Source organism: Cetorhinus maximus, chromosome 2 (assembly GCF_964194155.1).
Source record: "Cetorhinus maximus chromosome 2, sCetMax3.hap1.1, whole genome shotgun sequence".
Classification (NCBI taxonomy): domain Eukaryota; kingdom Metazoa; phylum Chordata; class Chondrichthyes; order Lamniformes; family Cetorhinidae; genus Cetorhinus; species Cetorhinus maximus.
In genome coordinates, this window is record NC_135880.1 from 69,950,210 (window position 1) to 69,969,561 (window position 19,352).

Here is a 19,352-nt window from a genome sequence, read left to right on the forward strand (position 1 = left end):
TATTGTTTTTTTTCGGGCACTTGGAATAATTATGCCAAACTTTTTGTACTTCAGATTATGTCTTGGTACATCATGGTATTTTCAAAAGAATGGGATGTTGCAATTTTTTACTCTTATATGCAAGTTAACATGGATTTATTTATTTTCTTAAGAACTTCTTGATGCCACATGACATTGTTGCAGCAGATGATAAGACTATATATGTTGGGGATGTTCAAGCAAACACAGTGTGGAAATTTGTACCAGCAGAAAGTAAGCTTTCAGTTGATTTATTTCATTTATGTTTTATTTGACTTCACTGTTGTGTATATGTATTCTCCTGAACTGGATAAGTTTATGATTATTGTCTAAGCATTATTTTGAAAATAGTTTCAATTAATCACCATTTTATTATTTGTTTTAAAACTTGAGTTTTAAACCACCTCTTACCAAAGTACCAAGTGACAACTATGGTTCATGCTGCCTATCAAGTGTGAGGTATGGAGAATTTAGACCACTGACTTCAAATGTGGTTTTCTTGGTGCTCTAAATTAAGTTGGTTCTGTGACGTCCTGGCTAGTGTATGTACTGTGGTGATATAGCATCACAGCCATAATCAAGGCAGTGATAGGTCAGAAATTCATAATGGCAAAGAAGACGATTCAACCCATTAAGTCCATGCTGGCTCACTGTAGAGCAATCCAGCCAGTCTCCTTCCCGCACTCTATCCCCGTAACCCTGCAAGTTTATTTCCTTCAGGCACCCATCCAGTTTCCTTTTTAAATCATTCATCATCTCTGCTGCCACCACCATCATAAGCAGCAAGTTCCAGGTCATTACCGCTCGCGAAAAAAAGTTCTCCCTCATATCCCCTCTGCATCACTTCCAGAAAACCTTAAATCTGTGTTCCCTAGTCTTTGTACCATCAGCTAATAGGAACAGCTTTTCTTTATTTACCTTATCTAAACATGTCATAATCTTGTACACCTCTTATCAAATCGTCCCTCAATCTCTTTTGCTCCAAGAGGAATAACCCCAGCTTCTCCAACATAACCTTACAGCTAAAATCACCCATCTGTAGCACCATTCTGGTAAATCTTCTCTGTATCCACTCAAGGACTATCACATCCTAAAGTGTGGTGACCAGAACTGGGCGCAATACTCTAGTTGTGGCCTAACCTGTGCTTTATAAAGGTTTAGCAGAACTTCCCTGCATTTGTACTCAACATCTCTATTTATGAAGCCCAAGATCCCATAAGCTTTGCTAACCAGTTTCTCAATATGTCCTGCCGCCTTCAAAGATCCATGCACAGGAACCCCTGAGTCCCTTTTTCCCTGTACACGCTTTAGAACTGTGTTATTAAGTCTATGGGCAGAATTTTCAGTTTGACATGCGGGGGCGCATGCTGCGCTCTACACAATCTTGCACTGGAAAGGGAGGACGCAGTGGACGATGAAGACATTCAAGCAGTGTCTGTGGCTGCACACAATGAGTCCAGTACTGATTCTGAGGATGAGCAAGCATAGGGGAATGCTGAGGAGGGAGACGCTGTCCCGGGACTACACCAAAGAGGCAGGGACACCCAGGAGGCTTTAATCCAACGAACCTTCAGCTAGCACGAAACAAATGGATCAGCAGGACCAGCTTTGCCTGGCACATCCATACTCGACGCCTAAGTGCAAAATCTGCCAGGTCATCAGCTTTGGACATAATTTTGAATGCCCAAACAAAGACGCATGACAGTTTTCTTAAACATGCACATGCAGAACAAACGAGCCACCCTCAGCCATGGTCACACATCTGAATTTTAAATTTCAAATCAGAAGTTCTCCCAATTATTAAAAAACACTGTTGTCAAGCAAAAAGAAATCCTAAGGACCTAATCTCGGGCCAACACAAAAGCACCAGTGAGAAACCCACGGTGTGCCTAAGGTGCCTTCTGTTTACGTTTTCGGGTGCTACATCTTGGTGCTGCCCCCTCGCTTGGACTGGCATCTGAGACGACCTGCTGACTCTGTTGCCCTGTTGGCCTCGATGACCTTGGCGGTCATCCTCTGGCCCATGGAGCATGTGCTGGCCCCACCTGCGAGAGATCTGCCTGTTCCACAGCTGGCATCTCCCCAGTCGTCGCAGCCTCACCAGATGATACGGTCACTGGGAGAGGGGCGGAGGAGCTGGTGCCCTCCACGCCGTGAGAGGAGCCCGCAGAGACGACAGGCAGCTGCTGCACCGATGTGAGGTCGCCTCGGACCTCCCTGCTCACCGTGGATGGATGGGCAACAAGCTGGGAAGCTTGATGCCCACACCAACTCCCACACTGGCAATGTGAGCAGCTGAGCTCATTGCCGAAGTGAGGGCTTGCTGGTTTAAGCACATCCCCAGGAAGCCATGGCAGGTCTCCTGGAGGAGGCTCTCCACAAGAATCGCCAGTCTCTCCATGGAGGACACATGGCGCTCGGACATGTGGCTCATAGCTTCAGCGAGCATCCGCGTAGACTCCTCCACCACAGACACCAAACAAAGCATAGCCTCATGTATCACACCCAGATGCTCCCACACACCCGGCTGCATTTCCTGCAGCTGCTGCGTCGCAGACGACTCCAGAGGCACATCATCACACACGGACTGAGCTTTTGCCTGGCCCCGTGCAGTCATCCGACTGCTGGCGCCATCGGCACCCTCTGTCTCTGCCAGCTCCTCCAGCAAATGTGAAGTGCCCTCGCCACTGTCCCCCGGGACACAAGCCATTGTTCTGATTCCCACCAAGGTGCTAGTATCTGTGCTGGTGCCTGCCTTTCAGAAATGGTGTGACGCTGGTGACACTTGAGGGCCCTCAGGTGTGAGAGGGGTCATCTGCTGCTCCTCCTGCCGGCCATGCTCTGATGATGCTGAAAGGAACAACAAGAACAGTGGATCAGTTAGCGTGCACACACTGACAAAACATTGGTGGGGTGGTAAATAGTGAGGAGGATAGCCTTACATTGCAGGCTGGTCAGATGGGCTGATGAGTGCCAAATGGAATTTAATGTGGATAAATGTGAGGTGATGCACCTGGGCAGTACAAACAAGCATGGGAATACACGATGAATGGTAGGACCCTGGGAAGTAACGAGGATCAGAGGGACTTTGGTGTGCATGTCGACTGGCCCCTTAAGACCATAAGACATAGGAGCAGAAATTAGGCCATTCGGCCCATCGAGTCTGCTCCGCCATTCAATCATGGCTGATTAGTTTCTCAACCCCATTCTCCGGCCTTCTCCCCGTAACATTTGATCCCCTTACCAATCAAGAACCTATCTATCTCGGTCTTAAATACGCTCAATGACCTGGCCTCCACAGCCTTCTGTGGCAATGAATTCTATAGATTCACCACTCTCTGGCTAAAGAAGTTTCTCCTCATCTCTGTTCTAAAAGGTCTTCCCTTTACTCTGAGGCTGTGCCTTCGGGTCCTAGTCTCTCTTCCCAATGGAAACATCTTCCCCACGTCCATTCTATCCAGGCCTTTCTGCAAGGTAGCAGGACAGGTACATAAGATGTTTAAGAAGGCATATGGCATACTTGCCTTTATTAGCCAAGACATAGAATATAGGAGCAGGAAGGTAATGTTTGAACTGTAGAAAACGCTGCTTAGGCCACAGCCACAGTACTGCGTGCAGTTCTGAAATGCGCATTATCGGAAGGATGTGATTGCAGTGGAGAGAGTGCAGAGGATGTTTACTAGGATGTTGCCTGGCCTGGAGAATTTCAGTTATGAGGAGAGATTGCATAGACCGGGGTTATTTCCCCTGTAGCAGAAGTGATTAAGGGGGGACATGATTGAGGTGTATACACTTATGAGGGGCATAGATAGGGTAGACAGAAAGGAACTTTTCCCCTTGGCAGAGGGATCAATAACCAGGTGGCATAGATTTAAGATAAGGTGCAGGAGGTTTACAGGGGATGTGATGAATAACTTTTGCGCACACAGGGTGGTGAGAATCTGGAACGCACTACCTGAAGGGGTGGTAGACACACAAACCCTCATTCCATGTAATAAGTATTTGGATGTGCACTTGTGATTCCATGGCATACAGGGCTATGGGCCTAGTGCTGGAAAATAGGATTAGAATAGTTAGGTACGTGTTTGACCCGTGCATCCTCGATGGGCCGAAGGGCCTTTTTCTGTGCTGCACATCTCTGACTCAATCACTCTGTGACCGAGCAATATTGCAACAATAACAAATTTTACAATCATCAGTGCTATGGATGTTGGAAGGATATTGTGGATCTCACTGTTGGCCTCAAATACCTGGCCGTTCCACCCCAGCCTCAACGACACCAGTTAACCTGGGTGCATGCCACCTCTCCAGCTTAAGGGCCTCTTGCTCAAATCTGCTTCAGATGAGGAGGTGTGCCTGGCCGCCTCCAGTCCTTGCAAGCTCCGAGGCATTATGAGCATTCTTCTCCTGAGAAAGAGAGAACACCATTCATTATGGCAATTTGCACATGGACTCTGCGCACGCCGCACCCCAACCACAGTGGGCCATATCAGGTCTCCAGTGCCTCCTCTCCCTACTGCTGCTGATCACACACAAAGGTAGTAGGCCTGCTCCCAAACCCCTCAACAGCTCCTTGGACACATGCTGCGTACATCACTTGGATGCACAACTACATGCAGCATAGAGGGCAGCAGATGGTTCTTTGCCGCGACACCTTGAGGCTCCCCTTCCACCATCTCATCACCCTGAATAGGACATGTGCTGGAGTTCTGAGTATGCACCTAGCTGCATCCCCTGCAGGTTGCCCCCAGACTAGTCATGTGTGACTAAGAGCAACATATGGTGCGGGGAAGAACTCATTTCCTCATGAACCACTCAGGCTGATCTAAACATGGGCACTATCTGCTTGCCCACCCAGCAAAGGAAAAATGCCCAACATGATTCAATGCAGCCACGACAGTAAGACTTGGTGGGGGGGCCTCAAAGGCTAAGGCTACCTGCTGGGTTAAATGCCCAATGCCAACATGGTATTCACCCTGCCAGAGCGCAACAAATCATTGAAGCGCTTATGGCACTGGGATCCAGGTGCGCCGCACCACGTCGTGGGAGCTCACCACCTCCGCCACCTCCTCCCAGGCACGTTTGGTCATATCGGGGGGCCGCCTCCTCCCATCCTGGGGGACCCAGCCGTGCTGCCACCGCCTCGAGGAGGGCAGCAAGGCATTCATCTGAAAAACGAGGGGCGCATTGGCCTACCTACAGCCTGCCCTGCTCCTGTGGCAGACCCTGCAGCCTGGCCTGCTCCTCTGCCCTTCCCTCCAGCCTGGCCTGTTCACCCAACCCCCTGTGGTGCGCCCTGAACTGGCCATTGTCAGCAGCCTACAGAAGGCTGCCAGGCCTTCTTTTAAACAGACTGCCGGGTCGCCATTGGACCCAGCCGTCTGTGCACGCCCACCGCCGCCCGCACACTCCTGCTATCCACGGGAGTCGGCAAATACGCTGGAGGGGCTTATTTGGACTGCCCACGTAAATTGGCGGCATGGACCTGATCACGGGCGGTGATCGGGCCTGCGCCCACTCTCCCCCTCCCCACAATGGAAAATGTTGCCCTACATTGCTTCTCCCTATCCTTTCTGATAAAACGCATCACATCACACTTAAATTCCACGTGCTACTTGTCTGCCCATTCTGCTAGCCTATGTATGTCCTGTTGCAGTCGATTGGTATCATCCTCATTGTTCTCCACACCTCCAAGTTTAGTATCATCAACAAATTTTGAGTTTACTGTGTTTTCCAACATCAAGTTATTAATTTTTATCAAAAAAAGCAGTAATCCCAGCACAGACCCTTGGGGAACACCACTGTCTACCATCCTCCAGTCTGAAAAACCACCTTTTTCTATGATTATCTGTTTTTTGCCCTAATGACAATTTTTTTTTATCCAAGCAGATATTGGCCCTTCTATTCCATGAGCCTTAGTTTTGTTAACCAGCTTTTCAGATATTACTTGTCAAATGCTTCCTTAAAATCTATGAAAACAGCATCAACTGCATTCCCTTCATCAACTTTCTCTGTAACTTTAACAAAAAATTCAATTAGGTTAGTCAAGCATGATCCACCTTTTGCAAATTCATGCTCTACCTGTCCTGCCACCTTTAATTACTTATGTACATCTACACCCAGGTTTTTCTGCTCCTGCACACTCTTTAGAATAGTATCCTTTAGTTTACACTGTCTCTACATGTTCTTTGTACCAAAGTGTATCACCTCACACTTCTCCACGTTGAGCTTCATCTGCCACCCATCTGCCCACTCCACCAATGTGCTGATGTCCTTTTGAAGTTCTACACTGTCCTCCTCACAGTTTACAATTCTCCCAAGTTTTGTGTCATCCGAAAACTTTGAAATTGTCCTCTGCACACCAAGATTTAGATCATTTATTTATATCAGGAAGAGCAAGGTCCCAATACCGACCCCTGGGGAACCCACTACAAATCTTCTTCCAGCTGGAAAAATACCCATTAACCATTTCTCTTTGTTTCCTATCCCTCAGCCAATTTTGTATCCACGTTGCTACTGTCCCTTTTATTCCATGACCTATAACTTTCCTCACAAATCTGTTATGTGGCACTGTACGGATACCTTTTGGAAGTCCAGATACACCACAACAACGGCCTTGCCCTCATCAATTATCTCTGTTACCTCTTCAAAAAGCTCCAAATTAGTTAGACACGATTTTCCTTTAACAAATCCATGCTGATTCTTCCAAATCAATCCAAATTTTTCCATGTGACTATTAATTCTATCCAGAATAATTGTTTCTAGGGACAAGATTTTGCCCTTGGCAGGGGGTGTTTGGCAGGGGCGGTCTTGAAGCTGACCACCACCCGCGATCGGCTCCGCAACGTGATTTCACGCGGGTGGGCAATTAAGGCCCGCCCAGTGTGGATTGCGAGCAGCAACGTTGAGCGCTGCCTGTGTGGCTGGGGGGAGGAGCGAGAGCCGGGACTAGCGCGCAGTTCGCGCATGACCGAGAAAGAGTGCTTCAATCTCCCAGAGGCACGGAGCTGCCTCAGGGAGATTGAAGCGCTGTGTTAAAAAAAATAATGAAGAGAATAAAAATTATGAGCTGGGATAGGTTTCTAATTAAAATGAAGTTTTTATTTAATGCTTATTTGCTTTAGGAAACCTCATCCCGCTCATGGATAAGGTTCCTAAAAGATGTAAAGGCCGCTTGGCCTTTTCGCCTGTCCGCCAACCACTATTTTGGACGGGCAGCATAAATTTGAATTTAATTAGATTGTTAATGGCCTTAATAGGCTTTTTAATTAACTGCGGGCGCACAGCCGACTCCGGCATGTGCCCGCCAAACGAAATATCACGAGACTGCACGATGACGTCAGGACGCACGGCCAACATCATCACACGTCATTTTGTACTCGTGCGTGTCGGGCACACGCCCGCATGCCGGGCGTAATATTCTGTCCCAGAAGTTTCCCCATCACCAAAGTTAAACTGACTGGTCTGTAATTACAGGGCAGATCTTTACAACATTTTTTGAACAAGGGCGTAATGTTTGCAATGCTCCAGTCCTCTGGCACCTCCCCCGAATCCAGGGAACATTGAAAGATTATTGCCAGTGCCTCTGCAATTTCCACTCTCACTTCCTTCAATATTCTTGGATGCATCTCATCCGGTCCTGGTGCCTTATCAACTTTAAGTACCGACAGCTTATCCAATATCTCCTCCTTATCAATTTTAAACCCCTCTAGTGACTGAGTTTCCTCCTCTGTCACTATGGCCTGGGCAGTATCTACCTCATAGATAAAGACAGATGCAAAGTATTCATTTAGCACCTCAGTCATGCCTCTTGCCTCTGTCTCAATCCCCTTTTTGGTCCCTAATCGGCCCTACTCCTCCTTTTACCAACCTTTTACTATTGATGTACTTATAGAATACTTTGGGATTTCCTTTTATGTTAGCTGCCAGTTTCTTTTGATAATCCCTCTTTGCTTCTCGTATTTGCGTTTCCACGTCTCTTCTGAACCTTCTGTATTCAGCTTGGTTCTCAATTGTAAGACCATAAGACTTAGGAGCAGAAGTAGCCTATTCGAATCATCAAGTCTGCTCCGCCATTCAATGAGAATATAGCTGATCTGATAATCCTCAACTCCACTTTCCTGCCTTTACCCTTGATTCCTTTACTGATTAAAAGTCTGTCTGTCTCTGCCTTGAATATCCTGAACAACCCAACCTCGACAACCCTCTGCGGTAAAGAATTCCACAGATTGACTACCCTCTTGAGAGAAGAAATTCTTTCTCATCTCTGTCTTAAATGGGTGACCCCCTCACTCTGAGATTATGCCCCCTGGTCCTAGACTCACCCACAAGGGGAAACAACCTCTCAGCATCTACCCTGTCAAGCCCCTTAAGAATCTTATATGTTTCAATAATGTCACCTCTCATTCTTCTAAACTCCAATGAGTACAGGACCAACCTACTCAACCTCTCTTCATAAGATAATCCCCCCCATGCCCAGGATCAACCTAGTGAACCTTCTCTGGACTGCCTCCAATGCCAGTATATCTTTCCTTAGATAAGGGAACCAAAACTGTTCACAGTATTCTAGGTGTGGTCTAACCAGTGCCTTATATAGTTTTAGCAAGACTGCCCTATTTTTATACTCCATTCCCTTTGAAATAAAGGCCAACACTCCATTTGCCTTATCTATTATCTGCTGAAGTTGTATGCTAGCTTTTTGGGATTCATGCACAAGGACCCCCAAATCCCTCTGTGCTGTAGCTTTCTTCAGTCTTTTTCCATTTAAGTAATATTCAGCTCCTCTGTATTTGCTACCTGACACCTGTCTTAAGCATACTTTTTTTCTTCTTTAACTTAATTTCTATCTCCTTTGTCATCCAGGGAGCTCTGGATTTGTTTGTCCTACCCTTCCCTTTTGAGGGAACATGCCTTGACTGTGCCCAAACCATCTCCTCTTTGAAAGTAGCCCATTGTTCAGCTACTGTTTTTCCCACCAACCTTTGGTTCCAGTCTATCCAGACCAGCTCCGTCCTTGCCCCATTGAAGTCTGCTCTGTGACAGTTGATTATTCTTAGTCTGGATTGACCAATATCCTTTTCCACCGTAACCCTAAACCTTATGATGCAATGATCTCTGTCCCCTAAATGTTCCCCTACTATCACTTGATGTACTTGGCCCACCTCATTCCCAAGAACCAGGTCTAGCAGTGTCTCTTTTCTTGTTGGACTGGACACATGCTGCTGTAGGAAATTCTCCTGAACACAATCTAGGAATGCTTTTCCCTCATTGCCCCTTACACTACATCTATCCCAGTCTATATACGGGTAATTAAAGTCCCCCATTATAACTACTTTAAGATGTTTATACCTCTCTGCAATTTTCTTGCAGATTCGTTCCTCTATATCTTTCCCACTAGCTGTTGGTCAATACATTACACCCTTCCATTCCTTAGCTCTAGCCAAATCGATTCCATCCTTGAATCCTCTGACATATCCTCTTATTCCAGTACTGCAATACTCTCCTTAACCAAAAACGCCACCCTTCCTCCTTTTTTCCCCTTCCTATCTTTTCTGAGCACTTTGTAACCAGGAATATTTAGCACCCAGATCTGCCCTTCCTTAAGCCAGGTCCCTGTTATCGCCACAATATCATAATCCCACAAGGTGCCTGAAACTACTGAATTTTATCAACTATACTCCATGTATTCACATACATGCAACGTAACCCTGAATTAGACTTCATTACTTACTCCCTTACTCTGACTCCATCTGTTAACTTACTATTCTCTATTCTAATGTTATCTGCCTCTCCCAACATTTCGTGCAAAATGCTTGATCAAGTTAGTCAATGTGATTTCGCTTTAATAAATTTGTGCTAATATTCATTTATTATCCTATGGTTTTCCAAATGCCAATTCATTTTGTCTCAGATTATTGTCTCTACAAGTTTCCTTACCATCAGTGTTAGGCTCACTGGCCTGTAGCTACTTCTCAATCGACCCCTTTTTTAAACAGGTGTGTAACATTTGTAATCCTCCAGTACCCTAACACGGGTATCACATCTAAGGAAGACTGAAAGATTGTGACCAGGGCTTCTGCAATTTCCTTCCCTAATTTCTTCAGTAACCTAGGATACATTCAATCCAAACAGGTTTCTATTTTGAGGACTGGCAGCCTTCCAAGTACCTCTTCATCTATTTTTATCCTATCTAATATCACTATGTCCCTCTTTACTATTACATTGGCAGCATCCTCATCTCTACTAAAGACAGATACAAAATACTCATTTAGTACCTCAGCAATGCCCTCTGCCTCCACAAGAACATCCCTCAACTCACAAAACCTACCCTCAACCCCACCCCCCCTGTCTTTGCAAACTAATTCCCAATTTTTACCTTCCTTTCCTCTTCAAAGTCCTTGAACATGCCATTGTTTGCCAGTTGTATGTTTGTCTTTTATGCATTTCCATATTTGGATCTCTCCAATCAGCTTTTAGCACTTGCTATAAAACTGAATTTCCCCTAACCAAAGTCACAAATCACATGCTCTGTAACCGTGGTGTTTTTCCCCGTTCCTTATCTTCCTTGGAGACTCTATAGCCTTTGACAGTTGGCAACACCATCATCTTCCAAAGCTGCTTCTCTATTGTCAAGCTTGGTGGGACTGTTTAAATCACTTCAAAACTTCATTCCTTCCTCTCTGCAAGCTTTTCCAATATTGCAACCCCACTACCGAACTTTGTTCCTCTGAGTCCAACCTTTTCTGCAATCTTCCAACCACCAGCAGCTATGGCTTCATCCCCTTTGGTCCAATAACCTGGAATTTCTCCATTTTTTTTGTCTGATTATGCCTTGGATCCATATCAAAGATACTATATAAATGTATTTTGTTAATTTGACATAGGAGTTTCATTGGAGCGTGAAAAATTTCTCAATAGTTTCTCTAGTGTGCTGCTTTCCTGGGGGAAACCTAGAATTATACCTTGGTGTCATTCAAAAGATGTGGAATGGTTCTCTGCCTTATATTTATAACTCATTATAGCTCATTTGGGATAGAATCATATGAGATTCAGTAATGATGATAGGATTTCCTTGGCCCATTCGTCTCATAAGCACATCATGATGATGTAATTCATTGCTTGAATGATTCACATATGTTTTGTTTCCACTTATATGTAATTTGGATGTGGACATGTTACATAATATTGATGTTTGCAGTAAGTATATAGATGTTCCCTTTTATGACTGAGTGATTTGAGGAAAAAACGGTAATTTAACTCCCCTTTTAAAGTTTTAATCCAGCAACCTCTGAGGTGTAAGCTTTATATAGGAACATATTTTATATTTAATTTCAGAAGCTGAGCACCGTTCAGTCAAGAAAGCTGGGCCTGGCATGGAGATGCATGAAATAGATGGTAAGTATGTCCTGTGTCTGCAATATCTTTTAGCGCAAGCTTTTCATTGAAAAAAAATAAGCTATTCTATTTTAGAAGTGCAAGGGAGTTATCCCTGGTATCCTGGCCAATATTTATCCTTAAACCAACAACACAAAAACAAATTATCTGGTCATTGTCACAATGCTGTTTGTGTGAGTTTGTTGTGCACAAATTGACTAGTGTGTTTTCTACATTATAACAGTGGCTACTCTGCAAAAGTATTTCATTGGCTGTAAAGTACTTTGGGATGTGCTGTTGTCATGAAATGCAAGTTTTTTTTAACTAAAAGGAAATTATACAGTATCAATAGTCAAATTTTAAACAATTATTGGATCTGTTGAATATTGAAGCAAATTTGTACACTTGAAACACTAATTTTGGCAAGTTTGTATCAGAGTTATTGGGGCAAACTTAAATTCTAATAAATTACTTAGCATGCAAAGTTTAATAATGACCATTCGTATTATATTTTTTTCAATTTTAAGCGACTGAAACATTCCTGGAAGCAGAAATAGAAGGCAAGATGAGAACACCTAATGTGTTGGAGAAGCATAAAAGCAACAATGTTCTCAAACAGTCAAGTACTGCAGTTTCTCCAGTCCTTATTACATTACTGCTCATCATTCCTGTTGTGATGTTAGTAGGAATTGGACTTTTTATCCACCTGCGAAAGGGCAAGATATATGGAGGTACAGAATATGATTCATGATGTAATTTTTTTCTTTTAACACTTATAAGCAACTTCAAACTTTGTTTTTATTAACTTACATTAACCATTAAACTGCAACACATGTATGTTATATACAAAATGCATCAAATATATGCACACAGTTTTGGTGGCATGGCAAAAAGTCATTGAGGAGACTGAGAGTCACAGTGAGCTCAACAGTGGTCTATTCCCTTTGATGTGACTGAAGCATTTGGATGCCCAAGAAACTTCATCACAATCTTTCAATTTCTTCATACTGCAACTGCCTTGAGTGGGAGATCTGAAACAGGTGCCTTCAAAATCCAGAGCAGGGTTAAGCAAGTTTGCCTGATAGCCCCCATATTATTTACAATCTACCTGACAGTGGCTATTCATCTTATCAAAGATCAACTGTCCTCTGATGTCAGTATTAACTGCGATCCAGATGGAACCCCTTTAACCTCAGACCCCTCTGTGCTAAATCTAAACTGACCACCATAGAAATACATAATCTACAGTTTGTGGATGACTGCAGTGTCTTTGCCCACTCTGCACCAGATCTGGAAGCCACTTTTGATTTTTTTTTCAATTCTGAATATAAAAACCTCAGCCTGTGCTTGAATATTGCCATAACAAAGCTCACATGTCAACCCATTTTGGTCAGCCAAATATTCCACTTCCCATACCTTGGCAGCCACTCTCTCAAAAGGTCACCATTGAAGAGGAGATCCAACACCAGATCAGCTGTGCCTGTCTTCTGTAAACTTAAGGCAGCAAGTGTTTGACATCAAAGACCTCTGCAAGTCAACAGAAGTCTTAGTGCACAGAGCAGTTGTCATCACCACGCTCCTGTACTACAGTGAGACTTGGACTGTGTGTCAATGACTCATAAGAGCACTGGAGAAATTCAAATTAACAGTGCCTCAAGATTCAATGGGAGGATTGTCGAACAAATGCTAGTGTCCTTCTTGAAGCCAGCACCACAAGTATTCAGACAAAGCTCCTGCAAAATCAACTTTGTTAGACTGGATGCTGTTGCCGGATGGCCGAAAACCATATCCCCCGCCAGACCCTGTTTTCTCAAATGGCCAACGTTCCTGGGAGGATATAGAAAATGCTTCAAAGACATTCTGAAACTGTACTTGAAGTATGACAGCATTGACATTAATGACTGGGCGGGGTTTGCTACCAATCATTCAGAATACTGACAACTTGTCCATAAAGCTGCGTCTTGATAAGGCAGAGTGGCAGCAGAGAAGGAAAGAAAGGAAAGGAAAGCAAATCTTGCACTCTGGATCCCACTACCTTGTGGTTTGTCCTGCCCCATGTGCCCAAAGATCTGCAGGTCCAGAATCCGCCTGTTCGGTCACATGAAGATCCTTGGCAGAAATTTGCGACCTTAAGTAGGCGTCATCCTTGAATCGAGGGGCAGGTGCAACAGCAATCCCCTTTGGACTTGAGTTCAAATTTAACCAAGACTGATGACATGAAAGCCCCCCCCCCACCCCCGTCTGGAAGGACCTCATGTTAAATCTCATTTCATTTTCTAGAGCCAATTCTTCATTATTTCAGCAATCTCTCTTAATGTTGATGCGTGATGTTGAAATTCTCACACAGATCCAATGCAGCATAAAAAAAAAAACAGAATTACCTGGAAAAACTCAGCAGGTCTGGCAGCATCCGTGGAGAAGAAAAGAGCTGACGTTTCGAGTCCAACATGACCCTTCAACAGAACTGAAATATAGTTAGGAGAGAGGTGAAATATAAGCTGGTTTAAGGTGGGGGGCGGGGGGGAGAGAGAAGTTGAGGGTGGGGTGGTTGTGGGGACAAGCAAGCAGTGATAGGAGCAGATAATCAAAAGATGTCACAGACAAAAGGATCAAAGAGGTGTTGAAGGTGGTGATATTATCTAAGAAAAGTGTTAATTAAGAATGGATGGCAGGATACTCAAGGTACAGCTCTAGTGGGGGTGGGGTGGAAAGACTAACAAGGTATTAGTTGTAGATTTAAAAATAATGGAAATAGGTGGGAAAAGAAGAATCTATAAATAATAAATAAATAAATAAATAAAAAGGAGGAGGAAACGGGATGGGGAGGGGGGGTGTTTAAAATCTACAGTTGTTGAATTCAATATTCAGCCCGGAAGGCTGTAAAGTGCCTAGTCGGAAGATGAGGTGCTGTTCCTCCAGTTTGCGTCGGGCTTCACTGGAACAATGCAGCAAGCCAAGGACAGACATGTGGGCAAGAGAGCAGGGTGGAGTGTTAAAATGGCAAGCGACAGGGAGGTTTGGGTCTTTCTTGCGGACAGACCGCAGGTGTTCTGCAAAGCGGTCGCCCAGTTTGCGTTTGGTCTCTCCAATGTAGAGGAGACCAGATTGGGAGCAACGAATGCAGTAGACTAAGTTAGGGGAAATGCAAGTGAAATGCTGCTTCACTTGAAAGGAGTGTTTGGGACCTTGGATGGTGAGGAGAGAGGAAGTGAAGGGGCAGGTGTTGCATCTTCTGCGTGGGCATGGGGAGGTGCCATAGGTGGGGGTTGAGGAGTAGGGGGTGATGGAGGAGTGGACCAGGGTGTCCCGGAGGGAACGATCCCTACGGAATGCCGCCAGGGGGGGTGAAGGGAAGATGTGTTTGGTGGTGGCATCATGCTGGAGTTGGCGGAAATGGCGGAGGATGATCCTTTGAATGCGGAGGCTGGTGGGGTGATAAGTGAGGACAAGGGGGACCCTATCATGTTTCTGGGAGGGAGGAGAAGGCGTGAGGGCGGATGCGCGGGATATGGGCCGGACACGGTTGAGGGCCCTGTCAACGACCGTGGGTGGAAAACCTCGGTTAAGGAAGAAGGAGGACATGTCAGAGGAGCTGTTTTTGAAGGTAGCGTCATCAGAACAGATGCGACAGAGGCGAAGGAACTGAGAGAATGGGATGGAGTCCTTACAGGAAGCGGGGTGTGAGGAGCTGTAGTTGAGGTAGCTGTGGGAGTCGGTAGGCTTGTAATGGATATTGGTGGACAGTCTATCATCAGAAATTGAGACAGAGAGGTCAAGGAAGGGAAGAGAAGTGTCAGAGATGGACCATGTGAAAATGATGGAGGGGTGGAGATTGGAAGCAAAATTGATAAATTTTTCCAGGTCCCGATTCTTATCCATCATCCATTCTTAATTAGCACTTTTCTTAGATAATATTACCACCTTCAACACCTCTTTGATCCTTTCGTCTGTGACATCTTTTGATTATCTGCTCCTATCACTGCTTGCTTGTCCCCACAACCACCCCACCCTCAACTTCTCCCTCCCCCCGCCCCCCACCTTAAACCAGCTTATATTTCACCTCTCTCCTAACTATAATTCAGTTCTGTTGAAGGGTCATGCTGGACTCGAAACATCAGCTCTTTTCTTCTCCACGGATGCTGCCAGACCTGCTGAGTTTTTCCAGGTAATTCTGTTTTTGTTTTGGATTTCCAGCATCCGCAGTAGCTTTTAGCTTTTTGTTTTTATCTCCAATGCAGCATGTTGTTTAAAGATTAAGACATGAAACTAAAGCACATTTTCTGAACAGAGTAAAGGAAACTTAACCCTGCATCTAATCATATTGAATCAGCTGACCAGAGACTATTTAGTAACATTTTCCAAAGGGAAAAGACCCTTCGGTCCATCTAATCCACGTATCCACAGTAATTCCATTGGTACATTGCTAATAACCTTGAATCCCGTGTGTTGACAAGATGCCTGTTGTCTGGAAACCTTTAAAAGTTTCTTGTTCCACAACCCATGCTGGTAATCTGTTCCATATACTTCCTACATGTTAGTAAACAAAAAAGTTCCTCCTGCATTTCACTTTTTTTGTTGGACTTAATTTGTGAGCTGTCATTGTAAATAAATATATGAAATATTCTCAAAAACAGTAGTCTGACATACTTTACTTTGTCTTTATAGAAGACCCTGACAGCAAATTGGAGTCAATACAGTCATCAGGAGGAATCCTGGGGAGGCTTAGGGGTAAGATAATTGTAAAATGAAGGCAGAATCATTTCCAGAATTAAAGCTGTCTCCAATATTTACACATGGTAATGCTGCAGCAACGTTGCTAATTTTCCATCAGCAAGAATTATTTTGTTAACTAGACTAAAATTAGACGCTGGAGAAGTAGTAGTGGGGAACAAAGAAATGCTGGAGGAACTGAATAGGTACTTTGCGTCAGTCTTCACAGTGGAAGACACGAGTGACATCCCCAAAGTTCAAGAGAGTCGGGGGGGCAGAGGTGAGAATGGTGGCCATTACCAAGGAGAAGGTGCTAGGAAAACTGAAAGGTCTGAAGGTGGATAAATCACCTGGACCAGATGGATTACACCCCAGAGTTCTGAAGGAGATAGCTGAAGAGATAGTGCAGGCATTAGTGGTGATCTTTCAGGAATCACTGGAGTCAGGGAGGGTCCCAGAGGACTGGAAAATCGCTAATGTAACCCCCCTGTTTAAGAAGGGAGTGAGGCAAAAGACGGGAAATTACAGGCTGATTAGCCTGACCTCGGTCGTTGGTAAGATTTTAGAGTCCATTATTAAGGATGAGATTTCAGAATACTTGTAAATGCATGGTAAAATCGGGCAAAGTCAGCATGGCTTCATCAAGGGGAGGTCATGCCTGACAAATCTGTTAGAATTCTTTGAGGAGGTAACGAGTAGGTTAGACAAAGGAGAGCCAATGGATGTTATCTACTTGGACTTCCAGAAGGCCTTTGACAAGGTGCTGCACAGGAGGCTGCTCAGTAAGATAAGAGCCCATAGTGTTAGAGGCAAGGTACTAGCATGGATAGAAGATTGGCTGGCAGGAGGCAGAGAGTGAGGATAAGGGGGTCCTTCTCAGGATGGCGGCCGGTGACTAGTGGAGTTCCGCAGGGGTCAGTGTTGGGACCACAACTTTTCACTTTATACATTAATGATCTAGATGAAGGAACTGAGGGCATCCTGGCTAAGTTTGCAGATGATACAAAGATAGGTGGAGGGACAGGTAGTATTGAGGAGGCAGAGAGGCTGCAGAAGGATTTGGACAGGTTAGGAGAATGGGCAAAGAAGTGGCAGATGGAATACAACGTGGGGAAGTGTGAGGTCATGCACTTTGGTAGGAAGAATAGAGGCATAGACTATTTTCTAAATGGGAAGAGAATTCAGAAATCTGGAGTGCAAAGGGACTTGGGAGTCCTAGTCCAGGATTCTCTTAAGGTTAACTTGCAGGTTGAGTTGGTAGTTAGGAAGGCAAATGCAATGTTGGCATTTATTTCGAGAGGACTAGAATATAAAAGCAGGGATGTGCTGCTGAGGCTTTGGTCAGACCACATTTAGAATATTGTGAGCAATTTTGGGCCCCTGGGAAGGATGTGCTGGCCCTGGAGAGGGTCCAGAGGAGGTTCACAAGAATGATCCCAGGAATGAAAGGCTTAACATATGAGGAACGTTTGAGGACTCTGGGTCTATACTCGATGGAGTTTAGAAGGATGAGGGGGGATCTGATTGAAACTTACAGAATACTGAAAGGCCTGGATAGAGTGGACGTGGGGAAGATGTTTCCATTAGTAGGAGAGACTAGGACCCGAGGGCGCAGCCTCAGAGTAAAGGGAAGACCTTTTCGGACAGACATGAGGAGAAACTTCTTTAGCCAGAGAGTGGTGAATCTATGGAATTCATTGCCACAGAAGGCTGTGGAGGCCAGGTCATTGAGTGTATTTAAGACCGAGATAGATAGGTTCTTGATTGGTAAGGGGATCAAAGGTTACGGGGAGAAGGCGGGAGAATGGGGTTGAGAAACTTATCAGCCATGATTGAATGGCGGAGCAGACTCGATAGGCCGAATGGCCTAATTTCTGCTCCTATGTCTTATGTTCTTAAAAGTCCACAGCTTAATTACATTGTGAAAAATTGGTAATACTGAAATGTCTTTTTTAACTTTAAATAATTGCTGTCAAAGTATTACATGCCCATGGCAATGTTTTAAACAAAGATAGACAATGGATCTAAAAATGTTGTTATATTTCGCATAGTCTGAGGAAATCAAAATACGTTATTCTTGACAGGAAAAAGCAGCCGAGGACTAAATTTGGGGAACTTCTTTGCAAGCCACAGAGGTTACAGTCGAAAAGGTTTTGACAGATTGAGTACTGAAGGAAGTGATCAAGAAAAAGATGATGAGGAAGGCACTGACTCAGAAACAGAAGAGTATTCTGCACCACCACTTCCACCCACCACCTCGTCCTCTTGAAATATGCTAATTCCAATTTGCCCTGATAACGATGACAATATATTGAGTTCCCATTTTGTTTCCCTAAAAGCAGATGTATTCAGGATGTGTATTTGATAGTAACTGTACTAATCTGTTTTGGCTACACAACATGTACGTTTTTATTTATTTGTGGAGAGTTTCATTATCATGCTTTTGCCTCCATATCTAAACAATCAAGTCAGTTTTATTCTCGGGACCAAGTATTGTCTGAATACTGAAGCAAAATTTACTGCTTTGGGCCATAATGAATATTTTTAATTGTTACTGTCTTACCTTGCTGGAGCTATAAACCTGTGTTGGTGAGTCAGTCACTTTTCTGTGCTTGAGCTGTAGCATTTGGCTACTGTCCTGTCTGGCACTTTAGTTTGATATTTCCAGTTGTAAGTAACATCGTGCCTTCTCTATCAAGCATCCTTAGTCTACTGTAGTCCAATTATGCTACAAAGGGAAGCAAGGCTGCTACTTTTTGTCTTAGTTTCGCTCTATAACTATCCTGTTTACTGAACAGAAAATTGTACATACAGAGAACAGGATCTGTATTTACAGCAAAAGTCATTTTTTGATGTATTCAAAGTAAATGTCTAATACTTAAATTCTAGGGGGGTGCAAATTGTTATATTGTCAGAACACTATTTTCGGTCGCTGAATGTAATTTGTGTAATAAAGTGTTCGCGAGCATTACTCATTTTATACATGCATCATTCACGTGGGTCTCGAACATTCTCATGGTTGGAACTGCTTTTGTGTTCATTTACAAGGTTTGGGTGTCCTTTGCAAAACTAGCGTTTAACCCATCTCTAATTGCCCTTAAAAGATTGTGGTGAGCGACCTTTTTGAATGCAACTGAGTAGCTTTCTAGGCAATTTCAGGGGGCAGCTAAGAATCAACCACATTGCTGTGGTCTGGAGTCACTTCTACACCATGCCGGGTAAGAACCTCCTTCCCTAAAGGACATTAGTGA

The 19,352-nt window shown here is 44.4% G+C and overlaps 1 protein-coding gene across 3 annotated transcripts in view; it reads left to right on the forward strand.

Annotated features, from left to right (window-relative positions):
• pam (peptidylglycine alpha-amidating monooxygenase) overlaps positions 1–19,072 on the forward strand; it is a 353,785-nt gene extending 334,713 nt beyond the window's left edge. For all 3 annotated transcript variants that reach the window (XM_078565974.1, XM_078565966.1, XM_078565978.1), the window contains 5 exons: positions 153–252; positions 11,353–11,412; positions 11,919–12,122; positions 16,057–16,119; positions 18,186–19,072. In XM_078565974.1, coding sequence (XP_078422100.1) covers positions 153–252; positions 11,353–11,412; positions 11,919–12,122; positions 16,057–16,119; positions 18,186–18,370 — 612 coding nt within the window. In that variant the 3' untranslated portion in view covers positions 18,371–19,072. The remainder of the gene's footprint in view (positions 1–152; positions 253–11,352; positions 11,413–11,918; positions 12,123–16,056; positions 16,120–18,185) is intronic.
• The last annotated feature ends 280 nt before the right edge of the window (positions 19,073–19,352 follow it).